Source organism: Chelonoidis abingdonii, chromosome 11, assembly GCF_003597395.2.
Source record: "Chelonoidis abingdonii isolate Lonesome George chromosome 11, CheloAbing_2.0, whole genome shotgun sequence".
Taxonomy (NCBI): domain Eukaryota; kingdom Metazoa; phylum Chordata; order Testudines; family Testudinidae; genus Chelonoidis; species Chelonoidis abingdonii.
Window position 1 is genome coordinate 35,235,971 of NC_133779.1, and position 11,939 is coordinate 35,247,909.

At 45.3% G+C, this 11,939-nt stretch overlaps 1 protein-coding gene across 2 annotated transcripts; it reads right to left on the minus strand.

Moving 5' to 3' along the window:
- Positions 1-782: 782 nt before the first annotated feature.
- UBXN6 (UBX domain protein 6) lies at positions 783-7,943 on the minus strand. Of its 2 annotated transcripts, none has more exons than XM_032774504.2 (10): positions 7,778-7,943; positions 7,297-7,358; positions 6,087-6,218; positions 5,559-5,656; positions 4,669-4,744; positions 4,500-4,584; positions 3,691-3,910; positions 3,388-3,518; positions 2,437-2,582; positions 783-2,052 (listed from the first exon to the last, which is right to left on the minus strand). In XM_032774504.2, the coding sequence occupies exons 1-10, from the start codon at positions 7,860-7,862 to the stop codon at positions 1,924-1,926; spliced, it is 1,164 nt and encodes a 387-aa protein (XP_032630395.1). In that variant the 5' UTR covers positions 7,863-7,943; the 3' UTR covers positions 783-1,923. The 2 variants fall into 2 exon arrangements, with proteins under 2 accessions (XP_032630395.1, XP_032630319.1); XM_032774428.2 differs by having other exon boundaries at positions 1,834-2,052; positions 6,087-6,230.
- Between the last annotated feature and the right edge of the window lie 3,996 nt (positions 7,944-11,939).

Here is an 11,939-nt window from a genome sequence, read left to right on the forward strand (position 1 = left end):
TAGTGGATCAGTTAACTTATTTTAACTTTCAGTGAGAGTACGAGGGGAAAGAGAGACACCTTAAATTTTCTTTTTCTTACCATTTTACTCCAAACTCTGCAGTTGGGATGGGAATATCAGACTCTAGCGGAGGGAAAGTGAACCCTTTAGGAAACATACTACAGCTAAGGACATAGGGGGTTATATCTATACTAAGGAAAAGTATATAAAATGTGCACTTTCTTTATAGCCATGGCCACTGACATCACTATCACTGTCTCAAGTTCTTCTGCAGAAGAACTTAAGCATGAAATTGTCCAGACTAGCTAAATGACTAAAAAAGAGGCCTAAACATACACATGAGGTAGAGTTGAAGAACTTAAATAGGTTTGGTGAAATAAGTACTAAATTAATGTCTCACTCAGCATATGCTGGATGCACTACTTAAGCTGAAGGTTAAATCCTTTCCCTCCTGCATTTTGGGTTAGTATATAGTCCTATGCTAGGAGCATGCAAATTCCCTTAGTTTATATGTATAGTTTAGGAAAGTAGCAGACTTTTTTTTCTCTTCTCTAATTTGTGGGGGGAGAGGCATTGAACAGGCTGTACCCAGTGCTACTTCTGGGGTGTATTTCCCACTTACTGCTTTCTCCTAAAATCAGGGCCTTAAGTTAGAGGTGCATTATTTGCTTTCTAGTTGGTGTTGAGATAGATCCCTCCGTTCAGTTGTATTGTGGCAGTTTTTCTAGGCCACCATTAGCAGCTTTGCCTCTGTTTCTCCATGTCAAGTTCACTAGCTTGTGTTAAATTCCTCACCTGCCCTCCACTTCAAGCTGCAACTGAACTCAGCTGCGCAGGAAGATATGTAGCAGTAGCCTGATATTAGAGCTTATGTTTTACACAGGCTTGGTATCTTCCCTCCCACTCATTTAGAAATCAAGCCTGGAAACTCTCCCTCTACCCCATAGGGACTATAAGCAAGGCTACATTTTAGTCAAGGGTTTTTGTTTTTTGTTTGTTTTTTTTTTGGGGGGGGGGGGGGGAGAAGAAGGGAAGACCTGGTAGGAGCTGCAGAGCCAGGAAGGGAGGCCCTAGGTAGAGGGGCCAGGGAAGGGGCTCTGCTGATACCATGGGCTGGGAACCACAGCCACTGGGTACTGCAGGGGCAGAGCCTACAGGCAGCCTGGAGACCCTTCTACCACCTGGGAACTGCAGGGCCATGTAAGTGGGAGCCAGAAAACCTTGAGCCCCCTCTTACACTGCTAGCCCCAGGACTACCCAGCTTGAGCAGCCCCAGATCCAGCACTAGCTGCAACAGTCACAATCTGACAAACTTGCAGCCTTAACTATCAAGCAAGTTAACTCAACCTGACTCAAGGACACTGCATTTCCAAATATTCCATTTAATCAAGCCAACACTTTATTGCACTTGACATAAGTGTTTTAAACAAGTCTCATTCAGCAGCAATTTTTGTACAGTAGAAGCATAGGAAAAGCTGAACACTAGCCCTGCCCACTATCAAAACTCAATGGGAGTCTTGCAGCCATCCTCTTTGCTGCAGCTCAACATGGTGGATTTTTAAATCTTTTCTAGAGCTGCTATAGAAAATAAACAGTGACCAAGAGAACTTTTTACAATAAGTTATATAAAAGTAGCACATTTAAAGTTTTTTTCTGGGCGAGACTGTCCTCAGCCTTCTAAATCAGTTTAAACAGTCCTCATGTCCCATTATATAGCCACTCCTCTCTGAACTGGAGGTGATGATTCATCGCGCATTACCATGCTGAAACCTGACCTCCTCCTGCTCTAGCTAAAATTGAAGTCTTCCCTTAAGTTTGTCGCAAACAGTTAAGGCAGCTTCCATTTTCGTGCTTGAGGCATGCAGGGGGAGGAGGCAACAGCACATATTAGAACCAACTGCACTCAATCCAGTCCTGTTTATTTCATGACAATATCTGGACAGCAGAAAGGAGTTCTGGTTTCAAGGGGCTTCCTTTCTGCTCTTCTCCTGAAGCTTTTATGTCAGCCATGACAGCTGCATCCCATGCAAATGTCAGGAGAGCAGATGGCACCTAGGACAAACAGAAGATGTACAGGATGTTAACAGTAACTACATTAAATACTCACTGACCAGCTTCAATGTGTCTTTAACTCATTGAAAATGATCTCCCAGGTGTATGAAAGCTGGAATGTTAGTTTTGGAAGAACTTTAGCAGGCACAAAGACAGGACATACAGCTCAGACTTGTGCAGAGTTCCTAGCCCTGTGCCAAAAGCTTTCCCTACCCTCCTGGTCTGGGGTGGTACAGCTAGTGACCAGGCTGAAGTTTAACTGTACTGAGCTGAAGACAAAGACATTAGACCACCCTTGGGACCAGAATTAGTACAATCCCATTTCCTTTCACTGAACAGCTTTGTATCTGCTGTAAATGGCTTCAGCTCGATCACTCTACTCACCAGCCCACACTCATTGAATGCCAAGTTCTCTTCAGTCAGTTTAAGACCTCCAGGTGCAAGCAGCTCAAAGGGCATCCAATCATCTTTCAGTGCTTCTCTCACAAACCTGTACAGCACAGATACTGGCTCCCGGGCATAGAATGTCCCTATCATGAAAAAAACAAGAGTGTTAAGATCACATTTTTCTACGTATCAAGATATTCAGGCTGGCTTATAGGCAGACTCCCATGGACCTGCTCTCACCAAGACCCTTGGCTGGATAACATTAAGCTAGTTCAGTAGGGATTGTGATTTAGTCAAACAGGTAAACACTTCATAGAAACATGTTGGTCATCCCAAGGGTATCACAGCAGGGCCATAAAATTAACAAAAACACCATTGCACCTCTAACCTAAAAATAAAATCCACTGGAAAGCTTAGTCTGGTAGCCTCACTGCAAGATTCCAAAGTGTCTCCTATTGCAGGATGCAACTGGTGTTCCTCAGGCTGCAGAACCACTTTTAGAATGTTACCCATAAGGTGGGCAACACACCCATTACTGTTTTAATGAACCGCTGAGTGGAATCTGAGCCAGTAAATTGCTAGTTTACCCTCAGCAGTATGGAAACTCTTGTATGGCTCTAGCATGGATCAAGGCATGAGGCTGACCAAGGCTGTCCCAGATCTTTATACTCACCATTGGTTTAGATGGCAAGAGTGATGGATGCTTTAGAGAAATTTCTAGAGAAGCTGTAAAATATAGTTACCCCATTGTCTCCATCCCATGCAGTGGCTAGAAGTGGCCAAGCTGGGGATAGAATAACTCAACCATGTTACCAAGCAGATTCTGGCCAGGTTCTTTCCCCGAGTCCTGCCAGGTTTATGATTGTTGCTCTCAAGCTACAAAGTGAATTTCCAGAAGTTCTCTGGGTCGTGTATGTGAGTAAGTTACAAGATGTGGCCACCCTTTACCTTGCAGAATGTATCCATCAGGGAAACGAACTCGAAGCAGCGTGTAGTTATATTTCCGCATTTCCCTTTGTTCTTCTCTCTCCCGCATAGCCTTTGTCCTCAGCATAGAGGCCTTCTCCACTGCTTCCGTCCTTTATAGACAAGACAGTTTTAACATGAAATAAAGCGAGGGGAGGGAGTGGTGAGATTTTCCTAAACTAGATCAACGCCCTGCATGGGTATGGTTAGCCCATCCTCCTCCCCATCCCCAGTTAGGCGGCTCCCTCCTTTTACATGCAGCACTTAGTGCTACAGGTGACTCACCGGAGCCGCTGTTCCCGTTTTAGTTCCTCTGCCGTGAGGTTGTAGAAGTCATGGGGCAGCTCAAACTGGGCAGCTTGTGGGGAGGGTTTGAATACGCAGAGCTGGCGATCCAGCTGGGCCTTCACTGGCTCACAGCTCAACAGTTGCTCCTTATAGCCCTTGAGGTCCTCCAGCTTAGTCAACACTTTCTCCTTCAGCACATAGTACTCTTCTGTGGTCTCTACAAACACACGCACTGGGTTTAAGTGCCTTGTTCTCTCTTCAATCCTACCTGTACTCCCCACCACGCCTGGGGAGTGTATCCACTGCTGCCTGGGACCTAACGGCAAGCAGTAGGTCTGGGGAGGGTGGGCAGAATGGTGAAGTTATAACACACAGCAGACTTTAGAGCACTGCTCAACCTTTCCGGACAACTGTCCCCCTTTCAGGAGTCTAATTTGTCTCACGTACCCCCAAGTTACACCTCACTTAAACTACTCGCTTACAAAATCAGACAATACAAAAAAAAGTGTCACGGTACAGTAGTACTGAAAAACTGCTGACTCATTTTTACCGTAGTTATAAAATCAACTGGAATATAAATATTACATTTCCGTGTATAGTATACAGAGCAGTATAAAGTAATTGCATGAAATTTTCATTTGTACTGACTTCACTGGTGCTTTTTATACAGGCTGGCAAACATGTAGATGAGTTGATGTACCCACAGGTGTGTACACCCTGGTTGAGAACCCCTACTTTAGAACCAAAGCTGCGTCCCAGAGACACACTGCTACTCCTCACAAGGCTAATACAGTTCGATTTCTTGCCTTCTCCTGGAACAGGCAGCATTTCCTTCTCAAACCCAATGGCCTGGAAAAACTTGTGTGTCCCTTCTAGACAGTTTATCCTTTCCTAGAAGATAAGGAGAGGGTTAGATTTAATTTGCTACAGAGTGAGAATTCCTCCATATGGCAACTGCAAGCATCTGAACCTCACCTGAAACACTTTATTCTGCAGTTTGATTTTCCGGTACTTCTCCTCCTCTGGATGGAGGTGGATGTTATCCAGATATCTGCAGAAGATAGGACCATCACACACACTTCACTCACAACAGGCATGGATGCTCAGATCACTGGTGAATCTAGGGTCCCATTTGGTGCCAAGATCAAAGTTTGAAAACACGTTACTTGGGTTCAAAGAGATCTCCAAGTGTCTCCTCTCCACTAGCACTTCCATCCTTCCCAGGCTTCTTTATACCAAGAGAAATCTACCCCCACTACTGGGTCACATGCACTGCACTAATTGCCTCGGTCACCTTTCTCTGGACAGAAGTCTTTAGGAATCCCCACTGGGCACAACTAAGAAAACACAAAAGCCCTGTGACTATGACGAGATGGCTGGAGACTACTGAATTCATTTGCATTCCAGCATCCAGACCACTCTTCATGCTGCTGCCAGTTTGAAACAAGCTGCAGTTGGTGTGTTCCCCCCCTACAGTCTGCTTTGCAGCCAAAGCCTCATTCTTCAGAGGCTGACCTGGGATCAGAGGGCACTCACATTTCACTCAGAGGGATGATCCACCTGGGGGTACCTAGTTCTAGGAGTTCAGGGACCACTTTTATGATTAGTTAGTTTCCCACTCACAAAAGTTTTGTTTCCTGGACTGCAGGCTTTGTACAGTCCAACAGATTTCACCATTAGGAAACATTTCCAAATCTTCACTGTTTATTTTCCTTTGGGCACCACCCACAGCACAAGAAAACCCCCTCTCCATTAACCTTATGGGAAAGGGGCAATTGCTTTCACCCACACCTTCTCATCTGGAGAGGTGACAAATGTCATGCATCTGTGAACTGGGCACTGCACAAGGCATTCAGACCACTTACTTGGCAATGGTCTCAACACCAAGTTTCACTTTCTCTCGGTCCCTGTTGAAGGTATGAATCTCCATGATCGAGGCAGCCACTGGGTCTCTAGAGGAATGCTAAGGGAGAAGGACAGAAGCCGGTCACAGAAGAGTCAGCTGACTGTCAATGCCAATTTCAGAACCAGGGGGGTAGATTGAACAGAGTTCTGGAGACTAGTGCTCCTACCAAACTCAGAGGAAGGAGACAAATGCCTGCCCTGACAACAATGATCCACATCTGGATTTACAGTCCAGGAAGCGACGGAAGCTTTGAGGGAGAAAGGGGAGACAGCACAGGGCTGTACGTGTGTGTGTTGGTGATAGAGGAGAGAGCATGTTGTTCTGCATAAAGTACCAAGCCCAGGAATGCCTGAGAGTCTGGCTGAGCCCACCCCCACCAGAGGGCATTTCCAAAGGGTTACGCTGCACTCAGGGACCACGCTGAGGATTTAATACGATGGAAGGCAGGAAATGGTGAAAAGTCTGGTCGGCCGAGGACCTCGCTTACCAAGAGGATGGCCTCTTTTATGTGTGCTTCCTTCTGGTCTTTTCTTACGGTGGCCTCGGTTAGTGGGCAAATGAAATAAACCCCTGACACTGACAGTCCAGCTGTTTCTTCCTCAACCGCAGACGCAGGACCCTGAAGAAAAAGCTGAAATCAAATGTTGGCTCAGAGGGGGAGAATGTTTGACGCCCATCTCCCTCATGCACAGCTTTCTTGCTAATGCAACTCAGGGACCATGCGAGACTGGCATCTCCCCTCTGAATATCTCCGCATGCCTCAGACTGTCTAGGTTATTCAGCCACATAGCGGCACTGAGCTACGCTACCTAAAGCTTGACTAAGATCCCTCTAATATAATGGAAGGTACCTTCCAAGAAGCTCCGTGAAGGCATCCGGAAGAGATACCCATAACAACCCCTCCACGTAAGAGCAGAGGAATGAAACGCTACCAGTCGAGTCACCCGAGGTTTGCAAAGCATTCTTAACTAAAAGGGTAAATGCTTGGCAGCCACAAAGTCAGTTGGAGGAGTGATTCCCAGCATTGGAGTTCAGGAGCTGTCAGCACTTCCGTTATACCCCTCGTCTCTACTTATGTTAAAAAGACTCAACTGTAGGAGATGTGACTTATTTTCATCATGTGGCTTTGGGTGTAATACCACAACAGAGGGCCAGATTCCAGTATCCTTGCTCACACCAAGGCAGCACCTCAATCCGGCATAGTCCTGCTGATTTCAACGAACTGAGGTACTACCTATTATGGGTATGCAAATTTGGCCCAGGGCCAATCAACAGGACTAACTCTCCTACACACAGAGAAACTCGCAGGCTCAGCCCACAGAAGTTTCAGACTAGGGGTTTTTAAAAAGAAAGGTGTAAAAAGGGGGTCTAAAAATGGGTGGTCTCCTGCATCAAGTGCAAAAAAACCACCACTCTGACTCCAAAGCAACTGTTCGTAAATCCTAGTTTGTCTTGCTCACTCCCCACCAAATCAGCAGATTTCAGAAGAGATGCCATAGGATGAACTAAAGGGTTTTTAAGCTCTCCAAACCATAAGCAGCTATTTCTCTCCTCATTTCAAAAGTCAGACTGAAATTCCCAGTCCCACAGCACAGAGGCTGGTATCCCTTTCCCTAGGAGATGCTCAAGCTTCCTAACTCCCGGATGCTCAATTGCCCAGAGAGCATATGCCCTGCACTAGCAGCATCTCTTCATACCTTGTGATCGGTGGAGAGTCCTTTTTCACTTGCTGCTGCTTCAGCCATAAGCTCCTTTTTCACTATGAGACACAAATCCAGGTTAGAACTCAGACATGGCACAACCTGATGAACTATACAGAACCGGGACAGGGAAGCAGCAGTTTGGATTTACAATCCCGAATCAGGCAAGTTGGTTCATCTCGTTTGGTACCTTGCCTCTGGCAGTGGGTCAGAACACAATGCTTCAGAAGACTGGAACTCCCACTTCCAAGAGTGGACCTAGGTCGTCGTGCAAATCTGGCTGTGGGCGTGTGAAATTACAGGAGATGGGCTCCTCAACCCCCCATTCTGACAGACAGAAATGCCATTGAGATGAGTGTAAGCTTTGTGGGGCCAATAAATAGACTGGTGAAAATACTCCCTGTAAATGGGCACTTTGTGGACTGAAAAATATTCTTGTCCTGCACCTGGGCAAGAAATGGGTGTTGGCTGTTCTTACCCTGACTCTTGATGGCATCTTGGGATGAAGGGAGCCAAGGCTTGGGCTTCTGCTCCAGCCGGGCCAAGGCTGCAGCTGCTGCCATCTGGGCCTCATCTGTGGGCCCTTGGCGAGACTTTGGGGTGGCCGCTTTTGGCTTTTCTTTGGGGGCCCTTTCTCTGGTGGATACAAGAAAGGCACAAATTAATGAACAGCCCTAGCGGGAGAGCCAGCACCCTAGAAGAGGTCAGCGGAAAGCAGATAACTATAATCTCACCCGGATCACTGGTTTATGTTTGCCTCAGTTAAAGGAGCATTAGGAGTTGTACATTTCCCCTTACCTCAGGCACTCAAACTACAGGTTATTAAAATTGGAAGTTTTATAAAAATCCAGTTTATTTTTTCCAGCTGATGTTTACTTAGTGAAACTGCCTCTGTTTGAGCAATAAAAGCCAGACTGATCAGTTTCATATTCTGGTTGTCATGCTGTAGCACTGGCATACTGTATTTGGGTTGCAGACACAACAGGAGACAGTTTAAGTTCAAGCAACTCTTCCTTAAGGTTAATACAACTTGAAGATCTGGGATCTGAATTTCAGAGTCATAAGCACCTACAACTCCAACTGAAGCGGAGCTGCAGGTGCTCAGTGCCTCTGAAAATCAGGCTATGAAATGGTAGGTTAACTGATGGTGTCCTTTAAGTACACTGCGGGATAGTCTACACTGGAATTTACATCAGCACAGCTTCGTCTCTCCGGGATGTGAAAAACCTACACTCCTGAGAGATGCGCCGACCTAATCCACGGTGAACAGCGTGCTAAGTCGATGGAAGAATTCTTCCATCAACCTAGCTACTGCCTCTTGGGAGGTGGATTAACTACAGCAAAGGGAGAACCTTCCATCGGTGTAATTAGTGTCTACACTGAAGCACTACAGTGCAGCTGTCCCACTGTAATGTTCAAGAAAGAGCTCTTGAGTCACTGTGGATAGTTCTCTGAAAACATCCACTCAATGTGCAGCGACAGTCAAATATGCGAACAGAATGTTGGGCGTCATTAAGAAAGGGATAGATAAGACAGAAAATATCATATTGCCTCTATATAACTCCCTGATATGCCCACATCTTGAATACACTGTGCAGATGTGGTTGCCCCAACTCAAAAAAGATATATTGGAACTGGAAAAGGTTCAGAAAAGGGCAACAAAAATGACTGGGGTATGGAACGGCTGCCCTGTGAGGAGAGATTAATAAGACTGGGACTTTTCAGCATAGAAAAGAGATGACTAAGACGGGATATGATAGAGGTTTATAAACTCATGACTGGTGTCAAGGAAATAAGGAAGTGTTATTTACTCCTTCTCATAACACAAAAACTAGGGGTCACCAAATGAAATTAATAAGTAGAAGATTTAAAAACAAACAAAAAAAGGAAATATTTTTTCACATGATGTACAGTCAACCTGTGGAACTCCTTGCTAGAGGATGTTGTGAAGGCCAAGACTATAACAGGGTTCAAAAAAGATAGGTCCATTGATGGACCTATCAGCCAAGATGGACAGGGATGATGTCCCTAGCCTCTGTTTGCCAGAAGCTGGGGATGGGCAACGGGATGGTTAATGATTACCTGTTCTGTTCATTCCCTCTGAGGCACCTAGCACTGGCCACTGTCAGAAGACAGGATACTGGGCTAGGTGGATCGTTGGCCTGACCCAGTATGGCCGTTTTTATATAGACAAACCCTAAGCCTTTTGTTAAAGGTGATCTGCAGAGAGGCAGAAGAGGGGAAGGGTACTATGCTTTTGTTACATAGAAAAGAAGCTCTTCAAGGCGATGGAGGTGAGGTTTATAAAGACTTTTACATTAGAACTTCGGGTCTTATTTACCCTGAAGACTATGGACACCTAGAAGGATGCCACTGAATGCTATGAAAGGAACCCAATTGCTAGAAAGTGAGATTTTTTTCAGACTTAAATTATTAACCCCTATTTCACCCAGACACTTGAGAGAGGAGCTCTTTGTCAAGCATTCAAACCTTAGTTGCTTTAATAAGTATTCATAAACATGTCCAAGTCATCTAAGACATCCTTCATCAAAACCAAGGAAGACAGAAGACAAGCAGGATTTAAAAAAAAAAAGATTCAGGCCTTTATAAGGCACCTTCCCCTTTAAAGAAGATGGGAAATTTTTTCCAAAATACTCCTCCCTCCCCCAAAAAAACATGAGGAGAGGGTTGCTGTGTATCAAAGGCTTGTACACAATATGCAATACAGGAAAGCCCTGATGAATGCACCCACTACAAAGCATGGATACCATTAGAAATGGAGAACATTTGTTGCTGAACTTCCACCCTCGTCCATGTTTAATCCCAAACAGCACTACTCTGGGCAGCTCCAAGAACAGGCTTGAACTGGAAGCAACTGCAGATGTTCAACAGTGATGTGACATAGCTTTATAAAGGTCACAAAGGAACCTGATGCAATGCTGCCTAGCAAGGGTAACTCAGGTGCTATGGGGCAGTTTGTCAAGCCAACATGGCCCAAGTTTTCAGCAGTAAATAATACAAGACTAGTTCTCCCTGAAAGCCATGGGAAATTGGATTTAATCTATGATCTTACAACTAGAAATCCCTTGCAAGTTTTAAGAAATATTGTTATTGAAAGATTCTGTTATTAAACTAATTTATTAGTAAGGTTCCTTCAGGATGGAACTGGGGACTCTAGCTGTGTGTGTGTGTGTGTGTGTGTGTGTGTGTGTGTGTGTGTGTGTGTGTGTGTGTGTGTGTGTGTGTGTGTGTGTGTGAGAGAGAGAGAGAGAGAGAGAGAGAGAGAGAAAAAACAGTGCAACAGAGCTGAGATCAAGCATGCGAAAGTCACATGGAAACTAAATAAATGACACAGAATAGCAAGAACAATACATAGTGCAGCACTGACTAGGTCAGGTCACTGAGAAGTCAGATTGCAGTCTAGTGGCATTTTCACCATCACTGATCTGTGTATTGGCCTAATGTTTTAACCTGCTTCAAAACATTTTCTGATCCTGAAGATATGTGAATTAGGCCATCCATACTGTCTGCAGCCCAGATAGATCTTGGGATAGCAAGCCTACACAATGCTTCATTCTGATTGTACCCTTGCTTTCTGCAGGCAAAAGGCTTGTATTCCAAGCCACTGTCTCCTGAACCAGTGGAGTTTGGGATTCCCAGCATTTTTTTTTTTATATATATAAAGCAATCATTTTCATCTTTGATTGTTCCCAAGATACTAGACCTTGCAAAAAACTGTCAGTGGTCCATTCACCACACACTGGTCTGCGAGTGGATACTTGCCTCATCTGACCAGGGTGATTTATTTCCCAGTTATTCCACATGAACCCAGCTGGCATATTTCATAAACAGCTGAAGTACAATGACATTCAGGAAAGTGACTAACCATAACATGGCGAGTTCTGTATTTGTCTCAACTGCCTTTAGATCAATCCTGCTCCTTTACAAGTCAAATGATTTTTCTATCATCATCATCTGAAAATCAGCACCAAGAAAAGCAATACTATGGTCAGGACTCAAACTAATGCGTTCCCTGAAGCCACACTGGGTCCAGTCAGTTCTTTCTTTGCTGTACCAAATCCTGCCGGGCTAACAGGAGTAAGAGCCTGTTTGTGGCAGAAGAGTCAGCAGCTCTGACTCAGACACATGCGAACCAGGTAAACAAAAGCACTTCTTTTAAGTTATAGTAAAAATTTTTCCACTTGTTGGATTTGTCTTTTAGATTCTAAAGCCAAAAGTCCCACAAGAAAGATAAAAGTTGCTCCTCTGGTAATGTGTCCTGCATCCCACTGCGAGAGTCCCCCACCCCCACAAACCGACGTGGTCTGGCCTGCAGCGGCCAGCTGAGGGGCTCTAATACTATTCCCAGAGCTTGGCACCTTTTGGAGGAGTAGAGCAAAAGGGAACCATGGCAGCTCTTGCTGCATCCCGAACAGGGCGCTCCATCGCTTCTCACACAGGAACTGATCAGTGACAGCGGGTTTGTTCCCCAGGAGCTGAGTAGCATCAGGGACCCCAGGAGGAGAGGGAGACCAGGACTGGCTACACCAATAGCACTTGGCTTTCAATGCATCACTCTAATCAACTCGCACCACACTAACTGCCGCCCAACCCCCACCCCAGTCCTTCCTCCCCCCCAG